The 19,790-nt window shown below is 37.0% G+C and overlaps 1 protein-coding gene across 2 annotated transcripts; it reads left to right on the top strand.

Moving 5' to 3' along the window:
• The first annotated feature begins 539 nt into the window (after positions 1-539).
• LOC311067575 (C-Jun-amino-terminal kinase-interacting protein 4) lies at positions 540-19,359 on the top strand. 2 transcript variants are annotated; one of them, XM_084089528.1, is made up of 28 exons: positions 540-665; positions 3,048-3,540; positions 4,175-4,369; positions 5,062-5,182; positions 5,308-5,378; positions 5,479-5,549; positions 5,683-5,755; positions 5,875-6,050; positions 6,946-7,208; positions 7,403-7,460; positions 7,613-7,765; positions 8,360-8,402; positions 8,524-8,651; positions 8,986-9,039; positions 9,972-10,112; positions 11,166-11,292; positions 11,500-11,583; positions 12,668-12,715; positions 13,006-13,147; positions 14,300-14,342; positions 15,731-15,811; positions 15,904-15,971; positions 16,055-16,203; positions 16,292-16,463; positions 16,629-16,742; positions 16,825-16,923; positions 18,094-18,186; positions 18,308-19,359. In XM_084089528.1, exons 2-28 carry the CDS (start codon positions 3,442-3,444, stop codon positions 18,421-18,423), a joined length of 2,982 nt encoding a protein of 993 aa, XP_083945654.1. In that variant the 5' UTR covers positions 540-665; positions 3,048-3,441; the 3' UTR covers positions 18,424-19,359. The 2 variants fall into 2 exon arrangements, with proteins under 2 accessions (XP_083945654.1, XP_083945653.1); XM_084089527.1 differs by having other exon boundaries at positions 5,680-5,755.
• The last annotated feature ends 431 nt before the right edge of the window (positions 19,360-19,790 follow it).

The raw sequence follows: 19,790 nt of genomic DNA, 5'->3' as shown, positions 1-19,790 counted from the left end.
AATTAATTTAATATCAATTCAATAGATCATTTCAGAATTATGATATTGTTGTACGATTTTAATTGTTATATTGATCTAATATGTAATGGGCCAACAAAGTACCGTCGAATGTGCCAATTAATATTTTTGTGTTGAGTAAGATGCCAGCAGCAGAAGACCTCTTTCGATTTCCTCTGCTCTGTCATGTGTGTTGAAATCTGATAGGGTGTCGATACACGCTCACGCTGCCGGTGGTGGAGCGTCGCAATAAACATGAACGTAAAACGTAAAAGCTGAAGGTGGTCAACTCGGTCAGAATAAAAACGCTCGACCTTTGATTAACCTCTCGGACACACACTGGAATGCGATTAATACGCCAGGTGTGTTTTTCTGCCCAGAAGTCACATGATAAGCCTGAGCCATCACGTGTCAACGTTCAAGTTTCAGGAAAGTTTTCATTTCTTGGGGGAGAAAACACCTCCTATCTCCCGCCCCTTCTGCGTCATTATTGGTTCTTACTCAGCGCTGTTCTTTTTGATAGGCCCAAACGAACGTCAATCGTTCTGACCACGCCTACTTCTTTAACCTGCTTTAGAGTAATTGATATCGTTTCTGAAGCGAAGGACTTGTAATTTCATCCGCATGAACTCATAGACATGGTGTCCGAGCCACAGTAACATGTAAAGGTGAGTTGATAAATTTGTTATTACCATAATAAAACATCGTTTGGTGGTGAAATATCCCGTTGAAAAGCCAAGTGTCAAAGAACAGGCACACAGCGTTCAAGGTGTTTACGACGTTACGCAAAGTTTATTAGACTTTCTGTTGAATATAGACGTTTATGTTTGCACTTAATATTTATTAAGTAATGTTTCTTTGAGGCTGAGAGATGTGTTTGTCTTTCTGGGACTTCAAATGTGTGTTATGTATGCGTGTACAGTATGTGTCTGTGGTCATGACAGTTCTTGCTACAAAAGCCCAATTAACATGATGTTCTTGACAGATGTTTTTATATTGGCCACTTAAGTGACTTATTTACCAGCTTATTCACCGTTTACAGTGAACCACAGACACAGAGTGACAACAGAAATCTGCATAAAACGTATTTACTATTTACCCATATCAAGCATTAGATTTGGGTGATTTACAGAAAATATGATAGTTAGTTTTTAAATTTTAAAACTGCAATTAGACTTTGTTGAGCTTTATAATTGACACATGTTTTGGGGTAGTTTACTAAGAAGATGGACCAGATTTATGCTTACATTTACAGTATATAAATGTATTGGAGAAACATATTTCAGATTGTGTATTTAGTTTCACCACTTTTCAGTTAAATTAAATAGCCCTCTGTTGTGACAAATGAATGAATAAAAATACAGATATAGCTGCAAGCAGCAATTAAGGGCCAAGCACCACAGAGGCAGGACGAGGAGCTAAAAATCAAGGCCGCAAGAATCAGACCAACTGAAAAAAATTACTTTAGTAATTACTTTATTACTATTGCACATAGATGGGACTGACACCAAATTGATCTGATGGGGTTCAGTGTTGGGTGACAATGTTTAGAATTTTTTTTGTGTGTGAGATTTTTGGTCAAACTGTTTAGAAGCTATTAGAAAAAAGAGCATATTTCGTGACTAACTATACAGGTATCCTCAGGTCATGGTTGTCATAACACACACCAAGTTTGGTCAGAATACGCTAAAGTGTTGCGGAGATATAGCCTCATGTCCATTTTGGCGTGTTGTTCGTAGAATTTGTTTCTCACGTTAAATGAAAACGTATTGAAAATTGGTGGAACAGCACTGAAACTTTTTGAGTACCTCCAAGGCATGGTGCCGAATCGATGACACTTACTGAGTTTCGTAATGATACGCCAATGTGTTTGTAAAATATAGCATTTTACAGCAAAATTATAAATGGGGTATCATCTATTTTCAATAGCCTCAGGTCATGGTTGTCATCGTAACACACACCAAGTATGGTTAAAATTAGGGCTGCATAATTTTATTGAGTTTATTGCGATTATGAAATCTCAAAGGCTGTGCCGCTGCGATTATTTGTTATGCGCAGCTTGTCGGTGACGTATGGCTCTGTGATCAGTAAATGCTGCTCCATCTGAAAGTACTGCGTTTATAACTTGCATTTGAAAAAGCAACATGCATCAAACATGAGATGCATTTATGAACCTCTTGACCAACAAAAGACAACATTTAATAAATCAATCAAAGCGTTTCAATCTTGTGTTTATTCAGCTACAGTGATAGTATGATGCCCATAAGGATTTCCTGGAATGACGTGCGTTGTCTACTTCTGTGGCGGGGCATATTTGGAGTGTCTGCGCGAGAGCGTCCTCTGGCTTTCAGAAGGTGCAGCATTTACTGCTGATCACAGAGCCGTACTTCACTGACAAGCTGCGCATAAAATAATCACAGCCTTTGCCAAATTGCGTGCGGTTTCATTTAGATTTATTGTGCAGTCGTATATAAAATACACGAAAGCACTGCAGAGATATAGCCTTACGTCCATTTTGGCGTACTCTTTGTCAAATTTGTTTGCGTGTTATTCAAGAACATTTTTTACGACTCAACTTGACTTTTCATGTTTTTTTGTCACCATTGTCTGAAGATGATTTTAGTCAGTTTTGGTGAAAACCGGACGAACCGTCTAGGAAGAGTTAGAAAAAGTAGCCTAGGTTTTTCAGAAAATTCAAAATGGACAAATAATTTTGTTTCTAGCCTTTACGGTTCAAAAGTTATTAGCATAAATGTAAGTGAAAATTTGTACAGTTGGTGGCGCTAGAGGGATTGAGTTAGAGACTCCAAAATTGCTATGGTTAATGCTCGGACTGTTCTTTATCTGTGTGCCAAATTTCACAACTTTTAACCATACGATTCTATGGGCTGCCATAGACTTCAAGAGTGGAAGAAGAAGAAGGTGCTTTGCCCCTAAAGACTCAATGTAATTGTGCGGTCAATATGGGGTTATAAATTGCATGCATAACAAGTTGCTGTTTAAAATGGTTTAGATGTACTAACAACTTCTCTTTTCTCTCTTTTTACCAGAATGGACACCAAAATACCTCCAGACATGAACAGCGCCGACTTACCCCAATGACTTCAGTCAATTTAGTTTTTGAGAATGAATGTGAGACAGAAAACGAGAAGCATGGAAGAGGAGGAATTAACTGAAAATACCATGTGGCTTAAGAACATAGTTCTGTTTCTCAGGTAGCTATTTATAAGAGGAGGAAGATATGTTTTAGTAGATGTACACGCCGTCACTAACACACTACCACTATTTTCATGCTTGATTTGGTAGAGTTTCTGAAGCCATTTTAAGGTAGTGAAAACAGTGTGATAAAAAAGAAAGAGGTTTGGGTACAACAGCAAGGCTGAGTGTAGATTCAAAACATAGTAATATTTAAAAAGCCAATCAGAGAACAAGGAGCCGTGAAACATGGATTTTGGTGAAAGTACTCTTTGTGGAAGTGGAGACCTGGAGCTGGATCCAGATATCGTGAGTGAGGAAGCGGGGAAACTCTACTCTGAGCTACAGGTAACCATTTAAGAGTGTCCACCTTAACACACTCCCCAATCAAAATAACTTTAAAGTCAGCATGAAACGGAAGTTGCAATAGTCTTTTCTTCCATATTGTGATGTATATCTGAGTGAAACGGCTTCTCGAATAAGAAAAAATGTAGGGTGGGACTTGATTTAGGGAATTGATCGGATGGTTATGGTCTGCTATTGGCCGATCTCATGTGAGTGACAGATTGTCCCGCCCTCACGCTGAAAAACACGCCATCAGGGAAGAGATGTCACTGCAAGTGGAGGGGAAGTCATTTTAGTTAAAGATTATGAGGGCACATGAATTTGTTAAAAAATGATAATGTGCACAGATAAATCATTTATGATAAATACTGGAATATACTATAATTACTCGATTTCATGGGGACTTTAAAGCTTTAGAGGATATTTTAAGCATTTGCCCCTCACTCAAGCATATAAAACAGAAGTTCAGAGCAGATGTTTTGCTGACTTTTCATAAAGGGAAGTCAACCATCGTATTTTTTCCTTTACAAGAATAAGTCATAAGTACAGCTCTTCCTGTGAGTGCAACTGCCCACTAAGATAAGGGGAAAAACCACCGCAAACAAATACAATTCAAACTGTTTTTTTTTCTTTGTAGTCAGTGGTGGAGACTCATGGAGCTGGCGTGGTGGAGTCTCTGCTGCCCATCCTCGTCTGGGTTCTGGAAGGGCTGGCGAGCTGCAGGGCTCAGCTGAGAGAGAGAGAGCACGAGGCAGAGAAGGAGAAAGGAGAGAGTGAAGAACTGCTGCAGAGATATCAGAGGGAGAAAACACTGAGGAGAGAGAGCCAGGAGGTGAGACAATCTGTGTGATGAATTGAAGCTCTTTTGAGAATTGCCTTTTTGGATTTTCAGAAATTTTAAAGTCCCCCTGTAGTCAATAATTTTATACCTTAAAACACATCTTTGGTCACCAAAATGACATATTTAAAAGTTTTTTCATTGAAAAAAAAAATAAAAATTCATGCTTAAAAATAGCTTGAATATAACTCTACACACTTGCATCATTTAGTATACGTGGTTCTATGAATATGCAAATTAGCCCCGCCTCCACTCACTCACCCACTCATTGATGATCACGCGTTGACGTGATTGGTTACAAGGTAGTTTGTGACATCAGAAACACCAGCGATTTCAAACTGCATTTTTGAGACTGTCTTTGGTTCACTGCAGTTTTAAAGTTTTAATGTTTATATGTCTATGTGGAATACACCATTGCTGAGTATTTTCTCATTAAAACTGCAGTGAAACAAAGACAGTCTCAAAAACGCTGTTATATATTGCCACTGCTGACGCCTGTCGGTCAAATATATGCTTAATATATTTATGTAATATATTTGTGTAATTTTAAAGAAAAATCCTATTTGCATAGGATTAAATATAATTATTTTTCAATTTCTTTATATAAAACTTTTTGTAATGAGGGAAAATTGGACCTTTTAAATTTAAACGCCTTTAAAACATCAAACCTTTCTGTATACCGTCAGCGCTATCTGGAGTTGGATGACCAGTTTGAGCAAGAGAGGAGAGCAATGCGTGCGAGAGAGAAGGAGAGAGAAAAGAGAGAAAGAGAACTGGAGAAGAAAGCCAGAGAACAAGCTGACCAATGTGAGTCTCTCCTAATTAAACCTTGCACCTTTCTGCCCTCCCTCTCTCTCTGTCTGTCCCAGACTGTTTATACACATGATGTATATAAATGTTTTAAATATATGACCGAAGTCTTCTCCATGTAGTGATGGCTTTGGAGGAGCAGAAAGCAAATCTGACCCGAGAACTAAACTCAATCAAACACACACATAACAAGGTCCGTCACCTTAAGTCTGTGCGTCCGTTTTAGTTTTTGCTTTTTGGTTACTTTACATTTCTATTTCTTAAAATCATTTTTCCTCTCTTTTAAAATCCAGTTAGTACAACTGACACATCGAGATCTGCTGGAAAAGAAAAAGGAATGGGAGAGTGAAGCCTCCACTTTCAGGTAACACTTCCCCTTTTTTGACAGGTAATGGAAGCCCACAGTTTGGTGCATGTTCCTTGTAAAAAAAAAAAAAACTATAACTTTCGCTGCATTTGAGTAGTTGGAAATGATCGCTGTGTTGTCATGTCAGCAGGAATCATGTGCACGGCAAACATTCAGAAGCTGTTTCTACACAAAGCCAAACAGAAACCACCTGCACTCAAGAGGTGATTTTATTTTAAATTTAGTGGATAGACACTTAACAATTATATTTACATTAATTGCTAGTATAAAACAATAAATATCTTGATTTTCACAAAGCATCTCTTTTATACCACTCTTTCAGCAACATGGTCCTAAAGCTGGCGTTGGCCCTGATTCCACTGTGTCAGAAACTACCATTACCAATGACAGCAACACGACTGATGCTGAGGTCAACCATAACAATGAGCAATCCTTTGTCAGTGACATCATAAGCTCCACCCCTGAGCTGGCCCATTTGGAGGGCTTTATTGAAACAAGGTACAGGAATTTATAAGGAGAGACTGTATTATACTGTATCTGTACCAGTTTTGATGATACTAAATATATATATATGCTGTATACTTAAATATATATATTCTATTATACATATATATATATTCTGTTATATTAAAGAAAATAAATGCTTTTAATTAATCAAAATTAACAGTAAAGACTTTTTTTAACTTTCAAAAAATGCTGTTCTTTGAACTTTATATTAATCAAGGTATCCTGAAAAAAGATTATCTATTTTTATTAAAAGTATTAAGCATTAAGCAACTGATGATAAGAAGAAATGTTTATTGAGCAGCAAATCTTCTTATTAGAATGATGAATGTCATGTGACACTGAAAACTGGTGTAATGGCTGCTGAAAAGGAATAAATGACATTTTAAAATATATGTTTTTAAAATGTATTTATATTTTTAATTGTAATAATATTTCACAATATTACTGTTTTTGCTTGTTGTTTTTTGCAATATTTTTTTATCAAATAAATGCAGCCTTGGTGAGAATAAGAGACTTCTTTCAAAAAGTGGGTGTCTCAGTCAAGTCAGAAGCTTGCTTTCTGTTTTTGTTTTCTGTCATGCACTTGTCTTTTTGTCTTGCTGAATTCAGGAAGTGAGTGGGAGTTTGTTTATCTGTTAATGCGTGTAACATCCTGTGGATGCTCTATTATTTGATTGATTTTTAAGTCAAGTTAGATGATTTTTTGTTGTTGTCATTTGTCTCCTGCATGGCAGAGAAAAATAAATAAATAAGTCTTATCAGTTTGGTTAATATTGATCATATTTGATTGCATTTCTCATATACCCATAATTAATCTATTTCCCTTAAACATCTGTTCCCTTTCTGTCATCTTTCCTGTTCGTCTGTCTCTCTTCGCTCTCTCCAGCTCCCCTGTTTGTTCGAAGACCGCGACCTCTGGACTAAACTCTAGTTTGTTTGAGGAGATGAAACCTGCCCAGGAGGATAAGAAAGAGGTAGATGAAGACCAGAAGGTGAAAGATGGAGGAAAATCACTGGAGGAGGAAGAGATGGACAGCGACTCTGATTGCTTGGAGTGGGACTTGAGGAATACAGAGTCTGTGTTTTCAGAGTTATCTGAACTCAGCAGGGAATATGTGGAAAACGTCGACCAAGGGGCCAGCATCAGAGGTACACGTATGATCATGTGTTTAAACTGCATGTGTGTGTGTGTGTGTTAGAAGAAATTTACATTTGAAAGAAGGAACAGGCAAAAGCATAAAATTCCTATCAAAGGCAAAAACAAATTAGGCTGGCGTGTACAATAATGGAGCAGTTGTGCATGTGTGTGGTTAAATCTTTTTGCATTTGTGTTTCGTTTGCAGATAGCACAGACCAGTTTGAGCAGATTCTTTTTCAGTATGAGGAACTAAAACACACTCAGTAAGATTTTTTTATATATGTCAATATTTTTATTGTCAAAGTTGAGGTTTGAATGAGGCTCTGAATCTCTGATTGTGATCCATATGTGTTAACCATAACCACAAACGTCATCCATCCATCCATCCATCCATCCATCTTTGTCTCTGTCTCAGTGAAATGGTGGATACTGCTCGTAAGGCCCTTATATCCCGTGTTGAGGAGCTGACCAATGAAAGATCTGCCCTGAATTTGGAACTCGCTTCTTGCCTTGAAACCATCACTCGGCTGGAAGGGAAAACCAAGGAGATGGAGGAGGAAAGCAAGCGGTAAAACGAATTATTGATTCTCAAAACCTGAAATTTATCATAACTTAATTTAGAATTAGCAGTTTACCGAATACTTAACCAAGCAGTTCTTTAAAACGGTGGGAATGATACCGTTTAAAGTCATATACATAAAATTACGCTGCTTAGTATTTTCAGGAAAGGAACAAAGCATGATAAACATTTCATATAGGATTGTAATTAGGAAAAAAATATATGTACTGTCATTTAAAAGTTTAAGGTCAGAAAGATTTTATGTTTTTGAAAGTCTCTTATGCTAACCAAGGCTGCATTTATTTAATCAAAATACAGTAAAAGCTGTAAAATGTTATTGCAATCTCAAATAACTGTTTTCTATTTGAATATTTTTTTATGTAATTTATTCCTGCTGCCATTGAGCAGTGTCACATGATCTGTCAGGACAAAATATAATTTAAAACAGAAATCTTTTGAAACATTATAAATGACTCACTTTTGATCAATTTAATGCATAAGAGTGTTAGTTTCTTGATAAAAAGTGTAGATTAATAGGCAACAGTTTGTGTTTTGCTTTTTTGGATATTTATTTATGAAATAGCTTTTTATATTTCACAACAGGTTACGAAAAGAGCTAGAGACAGTCCAGTCGGAGGACCCTGATGTAAGTCTTTATCAAAGATTTCAGGTGCAAGGCGCAGAATGTTCATGGATTTTACTATTGTGAAAACACAATAAATAAAACATTGCCTAATATCTGCCTCATTCTCTTCTGTTCGCCTCAGGCCTCGCTACCTACCTCCCTCCGTCGCTTCTCTCGTTCTGAAATGGCCCGGGTCGTCATGGAGAAAAACCAGTACAAAGAGCGACTGTTTGAACTGCAGGAATCTCTGCGGCGCTCTCAGACTCTAAGGTGTGTTTAACTTCCTCTCCCGGGATGCATATCTTCATCTTTAACAGAAACGTTCACCTGTCATTCAGAACTGTAAAGTGAGGAACAGGTCTGTTAACCTTCATCACAGGTGGTGCGTTGTGAGCATTAATAATGCAACTAATCGTGTGGCTTGTCTACTGTATAGATTTTCTTTTTTGAATAAATCCATTAATATCTACCCAGACCTTTGAGCACATTAGAAATCATGAATGGCCCTATCATTGTGTCAGTGACTTCTGCACAGGCAAACACTACGTTTTACACAGAACGTGTGAAAATGTAGTTAAACTAATTTGTTTATGTTGTCCTCTAGAGTTACCAAAGAAGAGCGCCCTCCTGTGGAAGGGAAGGGTAGTGTCTGGAGCAGGTGAGGATACTGTATTTACCTGTACAACCAGTACCTAACAGCAGTGTTGGGGAAAGTTACTTTTAAAAGTAATGCATTACAATATTGCGTTACTCCCCAAAAAAGCAACTAATTGCGTTACTTAGTTACTTTTTATGAAGAGTAATGCGTTACATTACTTTTGCGTTACTTTTTCTCACCTGGACTGGGCTTGCTTGATTGTTCTTTTTAATAACAACAAAAAAAGTTCTATTTTTGGCAAATGTTAAGGCCCTTTCACACCAAAAGTGAACTGAATAAGCCTCAGGCCTGTACAGTAAAGGGCGCTGCTCAAACAAACCTTTCAGCTGCGCTGCTGTTCTGGATTAAAGTCAATAGGATACAGGAGAAGGAAGTTCAACACTCATTTCTAAATCATCTAAAGTAATTTTTGCTTATTAGTGGTTGAATTAGATCATTGAAGGTCAGAAGCAAAGACATTGGTTAATAAAGTGAGATTGAATACATAAAGTATATTTGTATAATTTAATATAGTTAATTATAAAAGTTTTGCGTAACATTCTGAGATTGCATTTTACTGTTTTTATTCATTTTGAGCAATACTGAATGTTTTCGTGCAAGTGAGGCGAGTAAACTTCACATTTCGTCTAGAACTAAAATAACCATCATGTTTACACAGCGCACACAACGCCTCCTCACTTTATTCCTCTCAACATGGGGACAGGAGAGCTGTCAGTCAATAAATGTGAAAAAGTAACTAGCGTTACTTATTTGAAAAAATAACTTCGACATTTTGTTGTAAATTGAAAAAGTATTGCGTTACTTTACTAGTTACTTGGAAAAAGTAATCTGATTGCGTAACTCAAGTTACTTGTAATGAGTGACCCCCAATACTGCCTATCAGTCAGTTTGTGCATGGTATTTCCTTCTCTGAGCCATTTTTTTTCTTGCAGGTTTAATCGTTTTCTAGGTTTGACAAAGGGTCAGTTAGCGCCAGCCACAGCTTTAGCATTAGCCATCTCTCCCACGCCAGCGCCTGCACAAACACCAGTGGGGTCTCCACAGCAACTCTCCACGAGACCGCCCCAAACAGAGTGAGTCCTCTTGCATTGGCAGTTTCAAATACCTCCTAATTGATCATCTACCTGCTAATGTATTATAAGTGATACATGATAGCATGAATTTCAGGTCTCTAAGACTATTCGTTCATCAACAAATGACTTGTGGATCATTGATATTTTAAGAGTGTCCAGAATAAGGAAAAGTATTTTTTTGTTTTTTTAATCTAGATCTAGAAGTTCCAAAGTAATATGATTATGTTTTTGAAGAGGTGCAATACATGAACTATTTTACAACCTGAGCTAACCTTGCCTTCTTATAAAAAAAGTCATTAGCCGATATTTTAAGAACTTGTTGATACAGTCATGACGCTGTCTGCATTTCCTGTTTTATACATTTTCTTTCTGCTTGTTGGTTACACCATATGACTTTGATGGTCACTCTGCCTGACTTGATATTTTTCAAATATTAATAATCAGTGAAGCATTTTTTTTAAAACACTGTTTTTTTGTTTTTTTTGCTGTTACATTTCACCCTGTGCGCACAAAAAAATTCAGAGATTAAAAACATGACAATCACAGAAGAGATATATTCAAGTCATTGAATGTGTGAATTGCATTTTAATGTTCTTTTCAATAAACTGAATATATCTGTATGAATATAAATGTCATTGACTCAAACATACATTACCATTCAAAAGTTTTGGGTTGGTAAGATTTGTTAATGTTTTTGTAAGAAGTCTCTTATACTCACAGAGGCTGCATTTATTTGATCATAATACAGCAAAAACAGTAATATAATGAAATATTGTTACAATTTACTGTTTTCTATTTTAATATATTTTAAAATGTAATTTATTCCTGTAATGTCAAAGCTGAATTTTCAGCATTTATTTGAAATATTAAAGTTAAATATCATATTATATTATAAATGGACATTTTCGATCAATTTAATGCATCCTTACCAAATAAAGTAATACATTTATTTAATAAAAGAAAATATAATTGACCCCAAATTTTGAACAGTTGTGTGTATGTACTTAATATAACTTTGATTACTTAGTGTGTTTTTTTTTTTTTTTTTCGCAGGACTTCTCCTTCTCCCAGGTTGAGGAAAAGAGAGTTGTACAGGGAGATTCGTTCTCATGTGTGGGGTACCCTGGGTAAAAAACAGCTCCATGGATGGAGCATGCCACTCGCTGTCACAAACATAAAGGTAAACACACACACACACATTATTCTTTAATTCAGTTGGTATGTATAGAAACAGATGGACTACAGCTGCCCCCACCCCAAAGTGTGACTTGCGAGTCTACTAATTGGGTATATGTCTACAAATATGGCACTCTCGACAATACTCCTTAACTAAACTCCTCTCAGTGTGTAAATGAATCTGTCTGTTGTGTGTGTTGATGTGGAGCAGGACTCTGAAGCCCCTCCTGAGCCCAAAGACGTGCCCGTCCTCATCCAGCTGAGACTGCTGGACCAGAGAGATGCTACAGCGAAGGTGAGGCTCACTCTTCACTCATTCAGTCCTAGTTTAGTGTTATCCATATAATATTATTGTATTTATTATTATTTTGTAAGCATATTGCACAGTTGTGTCAGTTGTTTTATTTGTGAAACATGCCAGATTTTTGACCAGGCTGTCATTCAAAGAAATTATAATTTTACTAAATATTAGTTATTGATTATGTTGCAGTAAATGTATGCTTTTTCCTGTTTTTCTATGCATTTTTTTCCCCCCATGGTACAATAAAATCTGTAGCTGTGTTTTTTTTTTTTTCTTGTGCCAAATCATTTTGTCAGATAAACACCTTAACCAAATTTAGAGTTTTGTTTTTCCCTCATATTTAAAATATTTTCTTCATATTTTGATGGTTTAAACTTTAATGAAACTTATCTTTAAAAACAAATATCCCCTCTGGACATCACTGGCCACTACTGTATATTTTATTATATTTTAGCTTTATTAAAATACTGATAACTGGTAACAGCGTTCAGTGCACCTACATAACAGAAAGAATACTGATTAAAATATTTAATACAAATTAATAAAGGTGCGTATTCATCATGTCTCACACAATTCAGCATTGCGTTAACAGGTTTAGACGATCCCTCACTCTGTGGTGAAATAATCGAGAATGTTAACCAATCGCTGCTCAGATCGGCTTGGGTTGGATTAGAACTTCTTGCTCCATTGATTTTGGAAAAATCTTTACACAGTAATCATCAGGATATCTCTGAATATCTCTATAATGTCACTGAATATGTCCAGATTTGAAAACTTCTTGCGGACACTCATTTTAAGTAATGTTTAGTCAACTAGATGACTACAGCACATTGAAAACATACATAACCGGAAATAAATGAGTACCATTTCAAAACGGAAGTGCGTCACGAAGCTCAATGCAAGTAGTCCATTCAGAATATTTTATTTTTAAGGTGCGTCACCATTTTGTCACGTCACCATAATCTACGTTTTCCACATTCCTCTGCTGTGTGTCTAGTCCTTCACTGATTTTTGCCCGTTGAGAGCAAGGGTCAGGGATTTACAAGATGTGAATTTATACATTTTTAATTTTTTGCAGCTCACATGTGCTGTTGCGGTTCCTCCAGAGATATCAGGAGAGCAGACGGTATGTTCAAAAAAACATCACAATCTTTTACAGCTGATTAACATGTACATGGTTTCCACACCTTCATTTTCATGATTTTTATACCAATGAAAATAAAATGGTTTGACTGGAAATGCCCGTTTTAAAGTTCCCTAACATTTTCAGGTTTTTATGAATGTGGAAACCTTGTATTACAGAGCAGGTTCTTGGCTTGTACAAAAATGCATTTAATCACCACCTTCATCTAATTACCATGTTGCATCATGCCAGTCATTGTTGTAAACATTTCACACCCCGCCTCCCATCCTCAGTGTTCTGTGTGGGCCGTCACTGGACCCGCTTCCAGCAGTGATGTCACTGTGATTGACCCGGCTCGCTCCAATACCATTCTGGATCAGTTCAGCCTTCCACCCACGTCTCCTGCATTATGCATCTGTGTTGTGCCCCCTACTGGTCAGTCTGAATTTACACTGGTGTTCACACCTGGACAGTTCTGAAGTCAGGGGTGTAAGGTGCTTTACTTGAGGATTACTGAAACTGAATGCATAATTTTCGGTAGGGTCGGTAAGATATATTTAAAAATGTTTTTAAAAGAAGTCTCTTATGCTAACCAAGGCTGCAATTATTTAATCAAAAATAGAGTAAAAACGATAATGTTGTGAAATATTATTACAATTAAAATGAACTGCTTCCTATTTTAAAATGTAATTTATTCCAGTGATGCAAAGCTGAATTTTCATCATCATTACTCCAGTCTTCAGTGTCACATGATCCTTCAGAAATCATTCTAATATGATGATTTTGTGCTCAAGAAACATTTATTATTGTTATTTACTCTCGTCCTAAATGCGTCCTTTCCGAATAAAAGTGTTAATTTCTTTATAAGAACAACTTACTGAGCCCAAACTTTTGAACAGCAGTGTACATATTTTCAAGATCATTGCGACTTAAATCAAAATCTTATTTGGTCTTTCTTACTGCGTTACCAATCAATTCATTTTACTTGTATGTAAAACAGCCAGTGAAATCAATTTTACTGTAAAATATAATTGACCACAGCATGGGTCAATGGTCCTCATGAAGAGACCACAACATTGTATTTAACCTGAAGTAATATAGTAACTTTATATGCATTAACCATAATTGGAATAAAATCAACAATTAATCTATAGTATTAACAAATTCTAATTTTAACTACATTTATTGTCTGAAAGACATACAAAGTCTGGACTTCTGAGAAAACTGCAACAGGTTGCTTTACAATGTGTTACTTAAATGGCAAATTCTCCTCAGCCTCCTGATTTAATTACACTTACATTTTAAATACTGAATAACAGTTATTTTGTGGCTTATTTATTTATTTTCAACTTTTTAGCTAAATGTTTCTTTGACATTTTTTCTACACTTTATGTAGAATTGCTATACTTTTTACACCCCTGTCTGAAGTTAATAGTTTCATATTTTCATGACATTGATCTGCGTTATTAACCTTTTATGGCATATCGCTTAAAATTGTATTCATATTTACTGCTCTCGCAGTTGGATATTGTCTGAATGAAGGAGTGTTGGTGAGTTGTACTGATGAAGTCTTAACTCTTGTGTTAGGAGACACTGCAGGAACTGTGTGGATTGGGACACAGGATGGAGGGTGAGGGCATCTCATTCTGATTCATTTGATCTCATTTTAGTATAGTGGTTTTGTTTAAATCTCTAACATTTAGTATTAAAGTTTCATACATAGCTCATTTTATGGAAATAAATAATAACTCAAATTGTCCGGCTTGTTGCGGAGAACTATTACTTTTCAAAGCAACTGGAAACGATTTTCACATGGTCGATAATGAAACGAGCAACAACAAAAAAACACCCAGAACATCTAGCATTTTCTTAAAGCTACACTTTGTAACTTTTTTTTTTTTTTTTTTTTTTTTGAAAAGAGGGAAATTTAAATAATGAGCAAGTATATCATAAACCCATCTTCCAAACCATGTTTTTGCCTTACCGTAAATCACTATGGTAAGTCTAATAATTATTTATATGTTAGAGTTGTCAGGACAGGTTTATTTGGAATCTGCATACTTTCATGAATCATCCGTGTTTTTACGACATATCTGTAAATAAAGGAAAGAATGTATGCAGTGAACTAAACTTCGAGCCGAAAATAGTTTGCAAGCAAAAAGGGAAAGCGGCAGACCCCGCAATAAAACATGAATCAACATACTTTACATAGCATCACATTTGCTGTGCATTGACTAGGTTCACAAACAATGTATATGTTGGTAATTATGCCAATCTCTAAACAACTTACTACTTTGATTTGTTTGCCTATAAATAGCCCAGGCAAGTTATAATAGCTTCCACCATTTTGTGAAATGAATAACAGTCATTATGTCTAATGTCAGCATTGCCAATCTTTTGTAAGGTTATTTTAAAATTATAGATTACAAGTCCTAAAAACAAACAACAACTGCATGCTCATAAGATATATTTTCAGATATCCGTCTTTCGTTATTGGGAGATTTTGATGTTGTTAATGAGATTTGCACTAATAAGGCAATCACCTGTTAACCATGAGCACAGCGGTGTGTGTCAAGCCATCGGATTCATCCGTGCAAAACAGCTGATTCAAAGCACCACTCACGTATTGATCAAAACAATGTTCCAGCGCAAGTAACTTGTAGTTTTATGCTTCAACCACTAGAGGCCCGAAGTATGGAAGCTTGTTTTCTACCATGGAATAATATAATATATAATAACATCTAACAATTCAGACTTTTTTTTCTCAGAATTGTGAAATAGAAACTCTTACTTCTGAGAAAAAAACACAATTTACACAATTCTGTCAATTTTTGTCAAAAAAATATAATATCGCAATTTTGAGAAAAAGTTTTTTTCGCAATTATCTTGAAACAAACTCCCATAATAAGGTACATATAGTAGCTTTTGAAAAAAAGAAGTGAAATCTAGTTGTCTCATCTGTTGCTTTAGGCAATATAGCATTAGGATGTGTCATCATCTGACGTTGTCCTCTTGCAGAGTGCTGATTCACTCATCCTCCAGCTCCAGACGCCGCTGTCTGCAGTCTGCCAGTCTCTCTGAGGGGGTGCACTCTCTGACGTCAGTGCCTTCACAATGACTCTCATTTATTGTTATCTATGATGTAATTGGAATGCCAGAGGTTCCTGATTGAATTCCTTCTGTGTGTAAAGGTATTCTCAGGGCGAGGTGATCGCTGGCTTGGCCAATGGGACGCTTGCATTCTTCACCCACAATTCAGGTGTGTTTGTGGTTTCATCTGTTTGGGTGTGTTATTTAGATGTGAATTGTACTTATGTCTTGTAATGATGATCATATTTCCAGGCATCTGGAATCTCCAGTCTCAAGAGGTGCTTTCTCTCGGCACACCACCTTTGCAGCCCATTCGCTGTTGCCTGGCAAAGGAGGGGTGTCTTTGGGTGGGATACTGGAATAAAGTTTACATGATCAGTACGAAGAATCGGAAAGTAGAGGTTGGTCACGAATGGAAATGGTGTTGTTCATTGTTCATCTTGTGCTTCTCAACCCTCACCCTCATCCTGACTCTTTCTGTCCATTTAGAAATCGTTCACAGTGTCTGAGCGGTGTGAGCAGCAGGTGCGTTTTCTGTGCGCAGCAGGAAGTGGAGTTTGGGCTTCCTGCCGTTTGGATCCCATACTTAGGCTTTTTGATTGGACAACTGGCCGTCCACTACAGGAAGTAGATTTATCATCTATAGTGACTAAAGCTTTAGGTATTTGAATTGTATTCATTCATTGATATGGATATTTTATGGAATCTTACATGCACGGGTGTCACGTTTTTTAGATATGCTGTACGCTACCATTAAAACATTTGAGGTCAAAAAGATTTTTCATTCTTTTCTTCTTCTTTTTTTTTACCTCTCTCCATCTGACAGGTTCTGCGTTCCTGTCTCTGTCTCCTCTTCAGATCACAGCCTTGTCTGTGGTCAGCGGGCGGCTGTGGGTGGGCACAGGAAGGGGTGCAATCTTCTCAGCTCCCCTGTCACTTAGTAAGTGTTTTTTCCTACTAAAATATAAATATAAATATAAAACTTCTACATTGTTTGAATTTCCATTTTTTTGTTTTTGTAGGTTCAGAGTCCTGCTCTATACCATATTGCTCTCTTGCATCAGCTCAGCTCTGTTATCATGGCCACCGACAAGCAGTTAAATTCATTATTTCTGCTCCAGGTTCGAAACTTGTTTACTTGCAGTTAAGCTGTGTGTCCACCAAAACCTTTTTTTCCTGAGGCTTGCATATTTTTCAAAATGCTTTCAATGGGAGCGTCGTGTTTTTTAAAACCGCAGCAACGTGACGAGGCGCTGAGCACTCTGTGGTTTTTTACCGGTCGCCTAGAGTTGAAGAGTGTCACTTTTTATCCAGCCGTCCAATCTCAATGGAGAAGGGGCGGGACAAATGCAATACCGACCAACCGTCATATTCTGCTTGTACAACGATAACAAATGACAACAACAAGCACATCTCTTCATCCAAAACTAGTGGCGGTTGTGTCAGCATTTGTCCCGCCCCTTCTCCACTGTGATTGGACGGCTGGAAAAAGTGACAGTGATGAGTGCTGTACCCATAGTTGAACATTATCAACTCTCATAAAAACCAAGTGGCAACCTTCCGGTCTCGAATCCAGTCTTGAATCCAACACGGAAGTGACTTCAACTGCAATTCATCGACTGGCCGCTAGAGACAGGCTGCAAAAGAGAGTCAATCCCATATACTCCCTATGTTAATATACCCAACTTTATAGCAGAAACAAAACATGTTTACAGCCTTGTACAAAAAGTGGTTTTGGTCTGTAATGCTTATTTTTCCCTTCATGAAAACTATGAGGGGGGTGAATCATCGGTTTAAATTATATTTAGCCTTAAGGTTCTGCATAATTAAGGGCGTGGCCACTTGAGTGGCAGGTGGATTGCCGCTGCTGTCGCTACTAGCCGTTTGTCTGCTGTCTGTTAGCCGTCACGTCACCTCAGCTAACCCCGCCTCTTTGCCCATTTTCGCTTATCCGGAAGTGACGCGCGGCCAAGATGGCCAAGGCCGGCTCAGCCCACTTTTGGGCTTCAAAAATGTTCTTCAGAAACCTACGGGTGTCCATATATTTTTTTACAGTCTATGGTAAAAACCACCAAGCCTATTCACGCTGCTGCCGATTTAAAAAACGTGGCGCTCCCATTGAAAACAACTGGAAAAATACGGTAGCCACTGGGAAAAAATGCTTTGGTGAACAGTGAACGTGGCCTAAGAGTAGATGGAAGACCAGTATTGACACCAGTTTTGGGTGTAATATTTACAGTAGCATATTTTTAACCACTTTGCTTCTTTCTGACCTTTTTTAATCAATGCAGGCTGCCGTAGTTCCTCCAGTTCAGCAGATGGCGCTGCTACTACCTCTCTGCTCATTCTCAGTGGAGGGGAAGGATATATCAACTTCCGAATTGGTGCGGCTTTCCTCTTGGCACAGTTATTATATCACAGCTTTATGTATTTATTTTATTCTTCCAATGAGAATGTTTTATAAAGATGAGATAAGTATATAATTAAATCTTTTTTCCTCTTTAGGAGATGATGGAAGTGATGGGGCCAGTGAGAGTGTCCTACAGAGATCAGAGCGAAGTCACATGATTATTTGGCAGAGCCCCACCCCCTCCCCCTCTGTCCCAAGCCCCGCCCTCTGAAAGCACTTCAGCTGTTCACTCAAACTGTAGCGCACTACATACAATGCATTACAGTTCTTCTGTCCCCCTTCTATAGACGCTCCCAAAGGGAAGCCTGAAGTCAAAGTAAAGCAGTAACGTAAAAGCATTTTCTAAGAAATGTTATAATGTAACACTCATTCTGCACTTTTATTTTACTTGTTTTGGGGTGAACTGACTTTAATAGGCATTGTCTTTTTTTATATTCCATAACAGCTCAACTGGCTTCTCTCCAGTGTGCCTTATTTTGTGTTTTCAAATTCTGTATGTGGCCAGTGTTTTTTTTGTTTTTGTTTTTTTTCTCACAAAATCATCCTAAAATACTGGAACAAAGACTGGTTGTGACTGTGATGCTTGGCCAGATATTATTACTATATTTTTTTATTTCTTTTTAATTTCAAATCAAGGGGAGTGATGTATTTAAACCAATATGCTGTTGGTCATGACATGCAGTGCTCTGAAAAATACTCAGTATTGGTTGCTTGTCATGTGCATTAGATCAATTGTAAAATTTGCACACACACACACAAAAACAATGACAAGAAACTGACCCAGATTGATACACTACCTACATTTTGACTGACCTTTTTTTTTTTTTTTTTTTTTTTTTTAAACAAATTAGGTTTGGTGTTGAGGGTGAGGTTTTATTTTTAATTGTATTATTATTGGTTGTTGGTTTCTAAGTTATTTGTTGTGAAATGAATGGAGGCTTCTGTATGGCAATTTTTGCAGTATTTTCTGAATGAGGAAACATGTGGCTCTGCCTATTTAATGAGAGAGAGAGAAAGAGACTAAATGTTTAGTTAACTGGAAAACGTTTCATATTGTAATATGGAACTTTGTAAATAAATACATGTTCTCTATAGTTTAGAAGTCTGAAAAGCGTTTCTGTATTGTTAAAATAAAGCACCAAAGCTGCATGTATAATTTTAATTCATGAACATTTTTATCAGTGTTTTGAATTTGATCAAATGTCATGTTTTGTACACAAGAAGATATAAAGTTTTACAGCAAAAAAAGAAATACAGTTGAAATAGAAAAACAGTTTTCACTGTCCTAAATAGCGTACAAAAATATAAACCTTTTCATAATTTTTTTCTACATTTTGAGAGTTGCACTACAGTACAGGTTCTATAAAATGACTGTAATTTCGTAGTAGTTGTAAACACCACATTGTAACAAATCTGTCAACCTTCAGATTCTTTTCCTCCTCTTCCAACTGAGATTTTAGCCTAAATGTTGGTATCCCAGCCCTGTGTATGTGCTCTCTGCCATGCCCAGGGGTCAGAGGTCAGGATGTGCGGTGGTCGCGGTGGGGTCTCCGTATGCGGCGACTGAGGCTGCGAGCG

Source organism: Abramis brama (assembly GCF_963993115.1).
Source record: "Abramis brama genome assembly, chromosome: 17".
NCBI classification, from domain to species: domain Eukaryota; kingdom Metazoa; phylum Chordata; class Actinopteri; order Cypriniformes; family Leuciscidae; genus Abramis; species Abramis brama.
Note: the sequence above shows the minus strand (reverse complement) of the source record. Positions and strands in the feature narration are given on the sequence as shown.